The 16,410-nt window shown below is 33.3% G+C and overlaps 1 protein-coding gene across 1 annotated transcript; it reads left to right on the top strand.

The window, feature by feature from the left end:
- The first annotated feature begins 9,722 nt into the window (after nucleotides 1-9,722).
- LOC148198934 (proteasome subunit beta type-6) lies at nucleotides 9,723-13,544 on the top strand. Its single transcript, XM_088114704.1, has 8 exons — nucleotides 9,723-9,956; nucleotides 10,135-10,211; nucleotides 10,759-10,814; nucleotides 10,943-11,015; nucleotides 12,129-12,240; nucleotides 12,647-12,720; nucleotides 12,941-13,015; nucleotides 13,234-13,544. The coding sequence occupies exons 1-8, from the start codon at nucleotides 9,848-9,850 to the stop codon at nucleotides 13,357-13,359; spliced, it is 702 nt and encodes a 233-aa protein (XP_087970830.1). The 5' UTR covers nucleotides 9,723-9,847; the 3' UTR covers nucleotides 13,360-13,544.
- Nucleotides 13,545-16,410: the final 2,866 nt, after the last annotated feature.

Raw genomic sequence — 16,410 nt, 5'->3', positions numbered from 1 at the left:
CATATTGCCACCATTGGAAAGGAACAAATATACATTTATTCAAGTTGTATATGATCCTGGAGGACGAGAAGTTGTTTCATGTTGTTGAAAATAAAATCCTTTACAAGGACATAACAAACTCCTATAGTAGAAGAATAAAGCCTTAAAATTCGGGACAAATCTTCTCAAAGAAGGAGGACATGATGTGAATCCAACCAATGATTGGACGTGACCATGAGTAACAATAAGGATCCACTTGAAAGACCTGGACGACCTATGACAAGGGCTAGCAAGGAAAGCAAATGAAGTTGTTCAACAAGTGTTGTCCATATTAATTGAATATAAACCCAATTTTCAAGGACAAAAGACCAAGATGGTGAATTGCATTATGGCCCAAATGGAAGAGAAATAAAACACCATTTTGCTGCTATTTTATTTTACAAGTTATTAGTTTGTTTTTAAAATAGTCCAATCTTTGTAAAATTGGCTAACCAAATTATGTCTTTGGGTCAATTAATTAGTGGGCTTTAGTTTGACTTTATTTTTAAGTTGTAATAAGAACCAATTTGGAAACTTAGACATTATTCCTTATAAGCTTAACTATTTTCATTAAAATGCACAAGTCAAGTTTTTATTCAGATAAATTAGGGTTGTATCCCTTTTATCTTAGTGAGAGTGAGTCTTTTAAGTTCTTGAGTGATTCAAGAATCTTTTGTTGTATCAAAGGACTTTCCATCTTCGTGTGTTGCCTCCTATGAAAAAGTGATTCTTTCATTCTGTTTATCTTTGTCTCTTTATATTTTTTTTCTTCTCGATTTATAGAATCTCAATTTTTGTCCACTTTTATCTCATATTTATAACTTTCTTTCTACACATCCAAATTGAGTGTTTCTTAAGCCTAATTTGTAGCTTAGAATGTGATCTTTCACACCATTTTGAAATCACCCAATCAGAGTTCTGTAGCTCAAGATATTGACGTTTTGAAAATTTTGTTTCCCATTTTTACTAAATTTCTTTCAAGGTTCTAACTCTAAAGATCCTCAACCAACCTTTTTTATAAATATGGTTCACATACTCTATATTTTGGCTAAACCTAGTTTTTAAAACAAATTTTCACTTAAAAGTTTAGAGTCGTGATTACTAAAGAAACTCTATGTGTTTGTGTTGAAAAAGCTAGTGTAGATAAAACAATAACTTTCACCGAGTAGGTTCTTAGGTGATTGAGTGTTGTTGTTGTTACTAAGAGAAATTGTGCATCCTTTGTGTAATTCAGAGATGTTCATTCCTTGTGGATTTAAGGAATGTGTTTCTTCATGTCTTCATCCTTTATAGGATGAAAAGGAGGTGATAATTCTGTGTAGATTTCAAAAGAGGTGTCTAGAGAGGTGTCTTTCATCTCTTGTGACTTCAAGAGAGATGTTTTCTAAACCTAAGCTATCTTCTTTGTGATTGTAAGTTCTAGAATATTTTAGTGATTGATTAATCCCTCTTTAGAGGCATTAACAACTGGATGTAAGGTTTTTTTATTTGAATAAGTATAAAATTATTTGTGCAAACATCTTTTTTTCCAATACTCTTTATTTTTCCTATTATTATTTAAAAGAAATCAATTTTAATTGTAAAGTCAATTTATGAAAAGGGTTTTTTTGTAAAGTACTGTTTTATTAAAGAAACCAATTCACTCCAAATGCAATTATTTCGCTGCATAATTCTAACAATTTATATATATATATATATATATATATATATTACTTTATATTTTAAGTATTAAAAAATGATGAAATATTTTATTTTATTTTTGTAGAGATAACCTCTCAAGATGATGTAAGACCTTCAAGTGCTAGTAATTTGGATGATTGAAGATGTATTGATTTTTTTGAATTTTGTTGTTTATAGAAGAACCTATGTTCTTGAGTAAGGGAAAATCTTTCCTATCTACTTAGTTTTGTGTATTTTTTTATGAGGAACCTATACTATGTATGAAATGGATAAATACTATTTTTCTAGTTTTTTAATTCAAAAATATTATAGTTCAGTTTAAAATTTGTGTAGTTTGGTTTAACATTAGTGTCGTTTGGTTCAAAATTTGTGTAGTTATGTTCAAAATTAGTGTAATTCGGTTCAAAATTAGTATAGTTCGGAAACATGTTAAGGTACATAGTATTTTAGTTCACATTGCAATTTAGTGTAGTTGAGTGGAATGCAAATCGATATAATAAAAAATAGTTAATTCAATTCGTCTGAATTAATTTTTAGTTCAGTTTAGATAAAATAGTTTTTGGTTCATTACAAGTTTTAACAATTCAGTGCAATTTAGTTAATTTTACCTACATATATAAGGTAGTGAAAAATGGGCAAGCTAGTGAAAAGTTAAACAATACTACATATAACAATTGATCATCAACTCAAAATAACAACATTCATAAAAAATCAAATGTCTATCAAATAACACAACCCTCATGGCTATATAATAACATATGCATTTGATTTTACTTTTAGAAAATTAATGTATTGAACGACAGAGACTCCACATTTCTCATAATTCACTTTCACCTCTTAGAAACTATAGCTATAGATTCATATATTAGGAACCATAATCTATCTCGAGTAGGACTAGGTAAATTCCTTATGTCTATGACGTTTGATTTCTTTTTCCATATAAAAACTCCAAATTATAGTATGAACCTTCTTCAATTTTCACAACCAACATCTTCCTTTACTCGAGTCCAATACTAATAGAGTCAGGACAATTTTTATATGAAATCCTTTTCAATACACCACCTATCATCATCTCAATGCAATACTCCCTCCTTAGGAGTCACTATATTCACAACATCCACACAAAACATATATATCCAATCTAATTCAATTTGATACACTATACTCATATTAAGTCTTTTACCAAGTCCCGATTCTTCCAAAAACAGTTCAATCACAACATAAACAATTACTATACAAAGTTCAATATCTTAAACAATTATCACAACCTTATCATCATTATGTAAGTATGTTTTTAGTCTTTGAACTTTGATGAAAAATTAAAATTCGTCTTTATATGACACTTTAATACATTTTGGTTTACAAACTTTAAAAATTAATGAATATAGTTCTTTGGGTTAAATATATTTTTAGTCCCTGAACTATCAGACGATTTTGTTTTTAGTCCCTGCTCAGAACTTTGATGGTTTTTAGTCCTTATAGTTTTGAAACTCTGAGTATTAGTCCTTAAAAATGGACGGTGTTAAGTTTTTGTGGATGTGGCAAACGGCGATGCCACGTGATCACTGATCTCTGCCTTCACTCTCTGCCACGTGGGATGTTTAACTGTTGAACTGAGATTAAGTCAGTTAAGCACTTCGTGATCTTTTACAAATGAGATTTGAAGAAGTTTGGTTGTTCTTCGTGGCTGCAACTGAAGAGAAAGAACTTGGGTACATCTGAAGGTTGGAGTTGGTATTGTTGAGGTAAGTTTGTATGTTTTGGTTTTGGTCTTCTTCTGTTCTTCGTGTGAATATGACGATTTGGGATATAGGGTTTTTGTGGGCACCAAAGCTGATGAAGGGATTGTTTTCTTGTAGTGAAATGAAAGGTGACAGTGGAGGAAATGGTTGGACGCGAAGGTCAATTGGTTCGTCTAAGTCGCAAAGCTGTGGATCATCTTCACGGTTACCTTCTAAATTGTGTGGTTGTGGTGAAACATTGTTGGTTTTGAAGGCAACTACTGTGAAGAACAAAGGAAGATTGTTTTATAGATGTAGAAATTGGGCAGTAAGTGATTAAATATTTCATTTCATTTGCTGAATTTTGAATTAATCCTGTGTTGTTTTGATTGCAGAGTAATTCAAGTTGTAATTACTTTGAATGGCATGATGAAGGAGTTTCTGAAACTGAAGGAAGCTTTGAAAGAAAACGTGAAGAACTTCAAATGTGTTTGGAAAATGAAAAACTTGTATTGGATCTAAGGAAGAAGAACGACAAGTTGAAAAGGAAATTAGAAGAAGAGAAGAAAGTTGGAAAAATGATGTTGTTGTTGTTTATCTTGTCATGGGCGTTAACAATTTTCTTTTGTATTATGTTTTTGTTAAAGATGAATTGTAACTAAGAATTATGGTTGAATAAAATGAGGATTGTCTGGAAATTGTTTATGTTGTTGTTTGTTTTCCCTTACACATTCCACTGTTACTGGTATATTCATTTATGTTAATAAAGAAAACAGTTCACAGCATAAGAAAGCACAGGCAGAGTATCTGTAAATGTGGACTTGGAATAAATAAAGTTAACTTGCCATTATGCAAAGATGGAATACAACTGGAAGTTTAGTGGTCCCTTTGAAAATGAAGTGGTCACATACTATTAAATAACATAAGTTTAGTGGTCCCTTTCCACTACAAAAAATATTAAAAGCAACCACACCAACCACTGTAGCCAGTACTATAATTGTTCCCTTAGTGGGTCACTGTGAATTACAAAATTCAATACAATAAAGGGTTGGCTACAATAATTCTTCAATTGGTACTAGCTTGGGACCCTAGATGTTGTGCAGCTAGTCTTGAGGATGTTCTTCTTCCACCTTCGTGCCTTGATGCAGGTCCTGCTCCACTGGCACTTCTTCCCCGTTTTGATGTTCCTCCTCCTTGGTGACTTGATGCAGCTCCTGCTTCACTGCCAGTTGTTCTTCCCCTTGTTGATGTTGGTCCTCCTTCTGACGTTGATGGAGGTGCTTGTGGTTGAGAACCTCCTGCACTGGAAGTGGCCCTTGTGCTGCCAAATCCTCTTGAACTGGAAGTGGCCCTTGTGTTCTGTAAATGGAAGTAAGCAACATTGCAATTGTAAGATTGTAAATAAGTTTGAATGTGTAAATAAGTGAAGTTGTAAAAGATTGATTTTGTACCTTTTTGTTTGCCCTTTTACATGTTCTTACATTATGACCAAATTCATTGCAGCTGCTCAACTTCATAAGAAGATTCGTCTTTGATAATTTTGTATGAGTGACATATTCATCAGCCTCCCTTCTTCTTAGTTTTTTAGGCCTCCCAGGGGGTGTTTTATAAATTGGAGGCAGTAGGGAACCAAATTCAGAAGTAGACCACAATTGTTGTCCATTGATTGGAACAATCTCAGGGCCATAACAAGTGTCATAAGCCTCTCTCTTGTAATAAGGATGTACATAGTCTTCAGGGTTTTCTTATTTGTAATTGATGGCAGCCACATCGTGCCTACAAGGAATTCCTACCAAATCCCAAAAGTAACAACTACATGAATGGTTACTAAGGTCAACTACAAATTTATCCACAGTAAACCCGTGAGTGATTTCAAATTTTGCTCCCCCTGCCCAAGTTGGAATCCAATTTCCACTCTTCTCAACTTCCCCAGCAAGCCTATTTCGTGGTTTAGGCATCACAACTCCTGTATATGTCTTTGCTTTTTCTCTAAGTGTTGCAAACCTCCTCATAATGTAAGTTCTAATCCATTCCATCATAGTTATGATAGGTTTGTCTCTAGCTAGTAAAATTGTACTATTAAATGACTCAGACAAATTATTTAACAAGACATCGCATCTAGGATAACTACTAAATGCATGTTTACACCAACGATTAGTTGGAATAGATAGCAACCAATTGTAAGCATCAATGTTAACATTGGACAACTCACCCATTTTCTTTTCCCAATCCTGTTTGAATGTGGCCTTTGCAGCCCCCATCATAAGATCTCTAATAAGCACTCCTCCACCAAACTTCTTCTTGTAATTGTTATACAAGTGCCTTAAGCACAATCTATGTTCCACTCCTTCCAAGATCTCATCAAAAACTGTCATTAGTCCCTGCAAATCATAAAAGTTTGTCATTAGTCCCTGCAATTCAGAAAAGGTCTTGCTCAATAGTAAGTATTCCAATTGCTACTGTATAAAAATAGGGAAATATTAAAATGAAGATACCTTTTGTTGATCAGAGATGAAAACCCAACGTTGACAATCAATTCCTCCAATATCTTCCAGTAGTAGTGTCAAAAACCATCTCCAACTCTCTTTGCATTCATTTTCAACCACAACAAAAGCTAGTGGGAAGTATTGGTCATTCGGGTCTCTGCCCACTGCCACCAACAGCTGACCCCCATATGTTGTCTTCAGATGACAACCATCTACCCCTATGAAGGGCCTGCAACTTCCTAAGAAGCCTTGCTTACAACCCTCTAAACACATATAGAATGAGCCAAATCTTGGAGGCAAACTTGGTTGGGGTTGATTGTCTTTAATTTTAAATGTTCCAGCCTTCACTCTTAGCAATTCACCCACATAATCATATACACGACCGTATTGTCGCTCTCCATCACCAACCAAAGAATCCAAGGCAATTTGCTTTGCCTTTCCAGCTTTCCAAGCAGTGATTCCAACACTGAATGACTTCTTAATGTCATCAATTATTTGGTTGACAGTCATGTTAGCCACATTTACAAACCTATCTACTAATACTTGTGCAATCCAGTTCACATTTGCACTTTTGTTTCCAAAGGTCCTTCCACAACTGTGTCGTCCAACCAAGGTTTTCACCCTAAATGTTTGCTTCCCTCCTACCTTGCTAGCCATAATCAGAAAACCACATTTGTTTTTACAAACTGCCCTTACTCTGTTCAGGTCATTCTTCACAAACTTAACCTCTTTTCCATTTAATACACTATGCTCCAATAGTGCATTTTTGAATTCCTTTAAAGAACAGAACTCCATCCCCAATTCAAATCTGAAGTTCTTGTTCATATCATCTTTTCTAAACTTTTTAAATTTCCCCTTTGATAACCTCACATCCTCATCACTATCTACATTTGAATCCAATTCATCACTGTTGTATTCTTCATTGATCTCATGATCTCCAACTTCTTCATTCAGTAAAAATGAACCTTCCCCAACATTGCCTCTTCTACGCACACATTTCTTCTTCTTTTTCATTCTATTCCACCTATCCAAAACTGGATTAATGTTTCTTCGAAATTGGTCCACCCTATCATTCTGAACATCAAACCCATCATCTTCATTAGCCATTCTGTCTTCTTCACTGTCATCCATACATTCTTCAGCTGAAGCTTCTACTTCCCCCTCAACAACATTCCCCCCTTCCTCTTCTTCCCCAAGATAATCATATTCATCACCACCAACAAACTCTTGTTCTTCCTGACCCATTTGAACATCTTCATGTTCATCATGACCATCACACTCTTCTTCTTCCTCACCCATTTCAACCTCTTCATGCTCATCATCACCATCACACTCTTCTTCCTCACTCATTTGAACCTCTTGTTGTTCATGACCACCACCAAACTCTTCTTCTTCCTCACCCATTTGAACCTCTTGCTGTTCCTCACCACCATCACACTCTTCCTCCTCACCCTTATCAACCTCCTGTTGTTCATGACCACCATCACAGTCTTCCTCACCCTCTTCTAGACCCATTCCACCCTCTTGTACAATCTCATCCACTTTGGAAACCACTTCCTCCGTGTCTATGTTTCCTTTTTCAACATCACCCTCTTCCACTTCCTCAGCCACTTCACCACAACTAAGAAAGTGAACTTCCACTGCCTCACTAGGAACATGTTGAACATAAATTTCTACCTCTTCGTTATTCTCCTCTGCATAATTAGCCAAGTACAGTGCTTCACTGTCATCACTCAATAATCTAACATTATTCATCAGCCTTTGTTTGGACCCCTTCCACCAAAGTTTGAAGTCTGCATCATACTTAAATTCTTTAACTATTCCAACCGCTTCAAAATATGACCAACGATCCGGATCAACTCCTTTGATCACGTGTATCTCTCCTCCAACATACTGTAGCCCCTTGTTACTAACAAACTTCCCCATGTGATGCAAACAAATGTCGAAAACCATTTCTAGACCTACATTCACACATCAACGCTTTACGCACAAATTGGAACAACCATAACCGAAACACAAAAACAATAGCTTAACTTACCTTTACGCTTGTCTTTACGCTTGTCTTTGACGACCACCGGAACGACCACCGCAACCACCACCGCAAGGACAACCAAGATACAATGCTTCCTGTCAAAGGTTTCCACTACAATGCTTCCACTAAAACTACGTTTTCCCCCCAATTCAAATATTTACTTTTGACAAATTCTGAACCCTATATCTAATTTCAATCAACAACGTAATTAACTGACTTAATCTCAGTTCAACAGTTAAACATCCCACGTGGCAGAGAGTGAAGGCAGAGATCAGTGATCACGTGGCATCGCCGTTTGCCACATCCACAAAAACTTAACACCGTCCATTTTTAAGGACTAATACTCAGAGTTTCAAAACTATAAGGACTAAAAACCATCAAAGTTCTGAGCAGGGACTAAAAACAAAATCGTCTGATAGTTCAGGGACTAAAAACATATTTAACCCTAGTTCTTTTAACCCAATTACGTTAAATTTTTTAATGTGTCAAATGCTACTACCTATGAGTTGCTGACTTATTCTTCAAGACGGGCATAGTCAGAGTCTTGGATTGAGTCTAACTTCCTCTCACTGTTTGGGAGCTTACAATTTCATGTTCTATTTTACTTTCTGATGGGGTTCTTTTCACCCTTCTTTCATTGCCAGTCACTTGAGAGTATTTAACCTTGCAAAGTAGTCCTTGCTCATTCACTCGGGATTCCAAGTACTTATCATACTTGGGTTAAAGCTTAAATTAGTGATGTTTTCGACTACTTGACACATGATAATGTCTAGCATTCAATTTAATTCTTATATTTAAAATTTTGATTCAATTTAATTCTCATTTTTTAATGGAGTAAGATTGTCCTTCTCCGTCTAAAATGAAATAAAAATAATTAAACTTAGTTACTATATATATATATAATTAAAATATTTTTCAATAACTTATACATTAAATCACACCGTCAAAATATTCAAATTAATTTTTCACACCACCAAAATATTCAAATTAATTTTTCAATAAATATTTAAAATGAAAAAGTTAAGTGATACTTGAAATATTTAAATTTTATATATGTGACATTAAATTTATAAAGAAGCTAAACAAGGAAAATACGTTTTTAAATTATTTTAATTATTAAAATTTAAAAAATAGCAATGTCATTTTACATTTACATTTTAATATTTAAAAAAATTATAAGTTTAAAACAAATATTTTTTTTCAAAAAAATAATTTAACATGTATATATAAGTTTTACTTATAGTTAATTATTTTGAAAAGAAATGATATTTTATCATTTAAAAAATAAAGATTATATTGAATTAAATTTTTAAATATAAAAACTAAATTGAAAATAAAACATTGTTACTAAGACCTAATATACGTGAATGACGTATTAATGACAAATTTTTTAAAATAAATTTTAAAAAAAAATATAAAAAATGAAAATATTACAAATTTATAAACACAAAATCTAATGAAAATGACCTAAAAATTACTTTTAAAAATACAACATGACATTAAATTAAACCAAAAGAATTATGTGACCAAATTGAAAGATACCAACAAATACAAGAAAAAAACCAATTAAGCCTTACTTTTATCAAATTAATATAAAAAATTATAGAAGGTCATTTTTTATATATGAGTATACAGTAAAGATGATAATATACGGGTATACTATCTTGTCTTGTCATGTATTTTTTTTCTCCTGTATATAATATCTGGTTATATTATATAATAACATAATAAATTAATAAATGCTTTTCGTCTTCTTTAAAAAAAGATAAATAAAAAACTTATGCAACAAGTCTAAAGAAGAATATGTAAAGCAGGACCTGTTTTCTTGATTTCTTCTTATGCTTTATTAGGGCACTCTCAACATTTTCACTCTTTCGTTCTTCTTGTTCTTGCTGCTTCGCTGTTGAATCATGGATCAAAAAGTCGATTTCAGCGCTCCCCATTCCATGGGAACCACTATCATCGGCGTTACTTACAAAGACGGTGTCGTCTTAGGAGCCGATTCTCGAACCAGCACCGGTACACTCTCTTTCTCCAGCTCAAATCCAAACCCAAATTAATTTAGGGTTTTTCGTTTTCAGTGTTTTAAACAGCTTCTTCCTCTGGGTGATTAATTCCTTGCTTCATTTTTGAGAATCGAGATTGGATTATTGCTGTTAATTTGGGGAGTAATAATGGGTCCTTTTTCAACTTGCAGGAGTGTATGTTGCCAACCGGGCATCAGACAAAATTACACAGCTCACTGATAATGTCTATGTCTGTCGTTCTGGATCGGTATTTATCTTTCCATCCTATGACTCTTTTTCAGATGCCAAACTGTTGTTATTCATGGTGATCTGTGCCTATAATTACCCTGGATTTGCTTCGTGCTTATGTTAATATGGATATTCACTTGCTTGCTGTGTCTATATATATATGCCTTTTCACTCCTCACAATGTATTGTGTTGAACATTTTTGTTAAGGTTTAAAATTATGCGATTTCATACACAGTTTATTAGTTGAATGTATTGGCGGAGAATGGGGCTTTTAGTTGTTTGGTATGTTATTATCAAAGTTCCCCTGGATTTCTTACATTATATATGTTGCTCACTTTCAATTGTTTGTCTGTCGCTAAAATTTTGTCAATGTGAGTGGATGGAGTTTAGTTGGAAGTTCTGTTTGGACTTTTGAAATTAATAACGTAATTAATTATTTTGCTTCGTGCTAGCCTCGTGTGATGCTGAACATGTTTGGATTCTAATCTGGAAGAAAGATGATTACGGAATCTCTCATCCACTGTTATAGTTTTATGAACAAATTATAATGTGCATTATTTTTCAGGCTGCAGATTCTCAGATTGTATCTGACTATGTGCGTTACTTCCTCCATCAACACACGTAAGTGACTTTATTTCCCTCATTTTATACTAATTGGATATACTCCGCTGGAGGCTGAAGTTTTGGACTATGATTCAGTGTGTGTTTACAGTGATATATACCTCATTGAGACTTTTCTTTTTCTATAGGATACAACTTGGACAACCTGCAACAGTTAAAGTTGCTGCAAACCTTGTCCGGCTTCTCTCATACAACAACAAGGTTTGACCTTAAGCCCTGCTCTTTGTAATTCACTTGCATGGTTGAGTTTCACCATTAGTGATAGTATGAATTCTGAGCTCTATGCATTACTCTCTTTCCACAAGATTTGGCTTTAAGGCTTGTTCTGCTTAAGCTTGAATTATCCAATGTTTTCTTGTTCACCTTGGTGATACATTATCAGGTTCATCTAGACCTTACGTTACACCTGTAAATTGATAAAGTTGAGACTTTGGGCTAAATAAATGTTAAATTAATTTCACATTGTTTATTAAAACTAGCTGTTTCATTGTATTATTTTTATTCTAGAGCAGTTGAGCTGTAATCATAGCATTTATATCCAATTTCAACGAGGAAGAGACCAATATATACTACAAAATGAGAGTTGTGAGAAATGTATAGACCAAAATCATAGTGATTACTTTGGAAGAAGAGTTTTCAAAACTTGCCCAACTCAACACCTTTACTCCTGTACTTGAAATTTTGGTCATCACTTTTGAACTGGATTAATTGATCAATGAAGTGGATGAGTCAAATTCGATTATTAGAATTTTCTCATTAAAGGAATATTACACAATGCCAATTTAACGAATCATCTCTAATATTTAATCATAGATCTCACTGAGCAACTCAACATCACTTTGGACTGTTAAGATCAGAATAGTGAAATATTTTAAGTTTAGGTAATCGTGATTGTGGAAAAGTTTCCGTTAGTATTAGTGTAACTTTGGAAGGGGTTTTAGGGGACATTTTTTAAGTTGCAAAGACCTTTTATATTGGTTGAGTGGGAGAACGAGAATCAACTGGGAACGATGTACTGCAATTTTCTGACATAACTGTCATTTATGCTAACCATTTTCAATTCTAGATAAGAATTTTCACATTCAAACCATAAAGGAAATTTAGTATTCTTATTCCAAAGATTATCAAATGTTCCATTATTGTGTTAACCTGATGGATTCTCCTAGTACTCTCTCTCTCTCTCTCTCTGTCTCTCTCTCTCTCTCTCTCTCTCTCTCTCTCTCTCTCTCTCTCTCTCTCTCTCCATTTATTTAATATTGGAGAGTGGGGTATAACTGATATTTAACTTTATTGTAAATTAACTTTCACTGGCAGAATTTCTTAGAGACTGGGTTAATTGTTGGAGGTTGGGATAAATATGAAGGTGGACAAATTTTTGGCGTCCCTCTGGGTGGAACAATAGTACAGCAACCTTTTGCTATTGGAGGTATTTAATTTTAAAATGTGTTTATGACAATCTTGTTGTTATGATTTCTGTATTCATGTCCTGCCATTAATGTGAATATCCCTATATACATATATTGCTTCTATCAATTGCCCATAATATTAATTGGATGTCTTATTATCAATTTCCCACCCTATCATGTCCTATAATTATAATTTTTTTTCGCATTCCTATTTTTTTGTCTTGTATCTGTCTGTGGTGTATACATGATTTTAGATGTCAATTTGGAATACGCCTGGACCATTGTTTGCTGCAAATGGGTTTATGGGTTTTTGTGTGGAGCTTATTTTTATTTCTAAATTTTTCACTGCTAGCCTGTTAGATTTTTCCTTGGGTTGCTGACTTTTGTTTGTTAAGCTTATGGTTTACTCGATGTGTCTTTCTGCAGGATCTGGCTCTAGTTACTTGTATGGTTTCTTTGATCAAGCCTGGAAAGAGGGAATGAGCAAGGAGGAAGCTGAGGTATGCGTTTTGATTCCTCCTGTTGCTATTTCTAAGTTAAACAGTGAACTCAGGACCAAGAACTATTGTAGATGTTAGTTTTTGGAGACCTAATCTGATTTTCCTGTCATTGCAACAACATGCTTCAGATACGAACAATGGAAAATAACTAGAAATGATTAGGATGAAATTGTTATCCCTGTTGATGTTTGCTGACTGTCTACATGATGTTGTGTGGCAGGATTTAGTTAAAAAGGCAGTTTCACTGGCTATTGCTCGTGATGGTGCCAGTGGTGGGGTGGTCCGAACCGTCATAGTAAGACATCTGACCAGTGTTTTGTGTTTCTTGAATTATAGTAGGCTTTATAAGGAGGGGTAGGGGAATGAGCAAGAGGCATAATTCATTGCGGGAAATTGAACCTTATGTACTGAATTGACTCGAAAGGATAATTTGTATTTTAGAAATAAGGTTCATACTATATACATGCACAATGATTTGAAGCCACCTGATTTTAGCTTTTGCAATCCTTGTAGATAAACTCAGAGGGAGTGACCAGGAATTTCTACCCTGGCGACCAACTTCCATTATGGCATGAGGAACTGGAGCCCCATAACTCTTTGCTTGACATTCTTGGTGCCCCAGAGCCGATGAGCATGTGAAGAAGTTGCTGTGTTTCTGAATGGATCCCGGATAGATTATATCTTGCCATCTCTCTTTTATGAACTGCTTAACGATTTGTGTAGTTGCTTACTTTGGTTGGATATTGTTTTTAGTCGGGTTTTATCCTTGAGTTATGTACTATGATTAACCTTTGTTTCATTATATAGCTCCCAAGTTACATGCATACTTTCTTAAATTGATATTGCAAACAAAACAATTATCAACTCAATGTTTTTAAAATTTTGATTTTGGTCCTGGTAGTTAGTAGTATAAAATGGGAGAGATCTCAAGATCTAGCATCAAATTAAAAATGGACTCTTGAATATTAGGCTAACCTTGAGACTAGATTTTTTTTTCTGTGAAGTTCGTGAAACGGCACTTTTTTTTATTGTAGCACAGCTTAAAATCAAGTGTTATTGTCGTGTCAAAGCATGTGAAAGGTTGATTTCATTATTCTGATAGTTTTTACTGGTTAATTTGTGAATGTATAATTAAATTAAGTAAAAACTTTGGTTATGTAAGTTGTAAAAAAGGATGAACTGTTAATTTTGTGGAACGTAACGAATTTTTTACTGGTTTGAAAGCTTCTAATGATAGTTTTTACTGGTTAATTTGTGTATGTATAATTAAATTAAGTAAAAACTTGGGTTATTTAAGTTGTAAAAAAGGATCAACTGTTCTTAATTTTGTGTAATTTAACGAAAATTTTATTGGTTTGAGATGAATTTTGTCCATATATTTTTAAAACATATAATTGAGTTGTTATTCCTTAATTATTAAACTATTTAGGTTTAATACCTATTTTGGTCCTTCAGTAGGTGTATTCAAAGTTATTCTTTTTTTTTTCAAAAGTTCACTAATGTCTTATACTTTGCAAAAACGATTCACGCTAGTCAATTTTGTTTACGACGTTAAAAAGGCTAACGACAGACTTGTTTTGCTAGCAAAAACTTGATGACGTGTACAATTATTATTGACGTGGCATTGTGAGGTCATTTGATGCCAATGAAAAGATGTCACGTGACAGATTCCTTTCCACCCAAAATTAGGGTTTCACAATTGCAACATCCATTTTCTTCCTCTCCAGCATTGACACCAATTTCTTTTGATGTTCTTCCACCATTAACAACATTGTTGCTAAAGTTGTCTTGAGGTTTGTTATTTCATTCTCCATAATGGCAATCTTAGCATCCATTCTTTAATGCGACATTCATCTACTCCTTTCCTAAAATTCTGATCCCTTTCCTCCAAACTTCCCCTCTCAACAAATCCAGGAGATGAGAAAAGTTTGATGCAATCAAGAAGTGTTATAGGTAATAACACGAAAATCATTAAACGAAATAAAGAAAATGGTGGTATTGTTTTTGTAAAGAACAAAATTATAGTGGAGAAACTCTTCTACAGCAACCAATCGCCAAGCTCCTACAAAGAACTACTGCCCCAACTAAAATAAACATGTTTAATTTTCACCGAGAGACTTTATACTTTAATTGCATTATCTAATAACATAAGACTCTCTTTCCTTGCTCTGTTAAAAAGTGTGAGCAAAATTAAACACAAAAATCCAGAAACAGAAACCCTAAATTGCATCTTCTTCCTCACGAGTTCATCGCTCTTGCACAAAATAGAACCAAAAACTCATTTACATCGCGATGACTGAATCGTAGTGCCATGGCGTTCTCCTTTGCACAATAATCACACCGCCGTTGTGAATACCTGAATCGTGCTTCCACGACAATTCGTGGTAGAACCTCGAGTTGCAGAGAAAGCCCTTGCCCATTATGCAATTGTGAAACCCTAAATTTGGGTGGAAAGGGATCTGCCATGCATCTTCTCATTGGCCTCAAATGGCCTCACAATGCCACGTCAACAATAATTATACATGTTATCAAGTTTTTGTCACCGGAGCAAGTCTGCCGTTAACCTTTTTAACGCCGTAAGCAAAAAGGATTAACATAAACCGTTTTTGCAAAATATAGAACGTTAATGAACTTTTGAAAAAAAAGAGGACAATTTTAAACACACCTTACAAATCCAAGGAGGAAAATAGGTATTAAACTTTTTTTTTATATCTATTAGATTTATTTTGAAGTTTAGATGAATTATACGAATTTATTTGATGAAGAACAAGATTGAATAACTCTTCAAACTTTTACTAAGTTATTGAATGGCTTCTGACAAGGGTTTTCAACTGTCCATTTAGTCGACTTTTTTTAAATAGGAGGATAAAGTGAATCGGATTTCCTAGCCTATTAATTGGTTCATTTTTTCAGATTAACATAAAATGATTAACTTCTTTCATTATATTATTTGAAAACTAATTTTATCTATTAATTATAATAAATTAGTTTTAATTATTGATTATGATAAAATAGTATAATAATTATTTTAATTTATTTTATTCAAGATGTTAGTTAACCAAATAATAATATTATAGAACAAAAAATTGTAAAAAAATTTGGTAAGCTGATGAATCACAGTATTCAGCCCACTTAATTACAGTAAACCAGTCAGCCTTGCCTAATTTTGTTGCACCTGGTCAATATGGATCAATTTAATGGTACTATAGTATTAATTTAGTTTCAATTTTATTTAAAGTAAATAATCCTTTTACTCCTTCAAAGAAAATACACTTATTTCACAATCCGTTTTAATAATATAATAATGTTTTAAACATTTTAAATTAAGAAATAAATTAAATATAATTACAATATTATTATTTTAAATTGTAAATGGAATTTCTTCCTATGGTGTGAAAATTTCACCGCGCTTTATCATCGTCTCCCCGGAGGAAAAAAGTTGTACGCCTGGGATTTTTAAATTAGAGACAGGTGTTGAGAATTTTTCTTCAGTAGACTATTGGTATTATTATGAAACACGTGGGTTTAGCGTATCCGACTGTTATTATAATAAAAAATAAAAACATTATTAAATTTATTAAAGTATAATTTTAAAAATAATTATAAAAACAGCTGTAAAATTAAAAAATAAATAAATTATATCAATAAAAATAAAATTAGCTGTGAAATATATATATATATATATATATA

The sequence above is a fragment of the Vigna umbellata genome, chromosome 4 (assembly GCF_029865625.1).
Source record: "Vigna umbellata cultivar VRB3 chromosome 4, Vumbellata_1.0, whole genome shotgun sequence".
NCBI classification, from domain to species: Eukaryota; Viridiplantae; Streptophyta; class Magnoliopsida; order Fabales; family Fabaceae; genus Vigna; species Vigna umbellata.
Note: the sequence above shows the minus strand (reverse complement) of the source record. Positions and strands in the feature narration are given on the sequence as shown.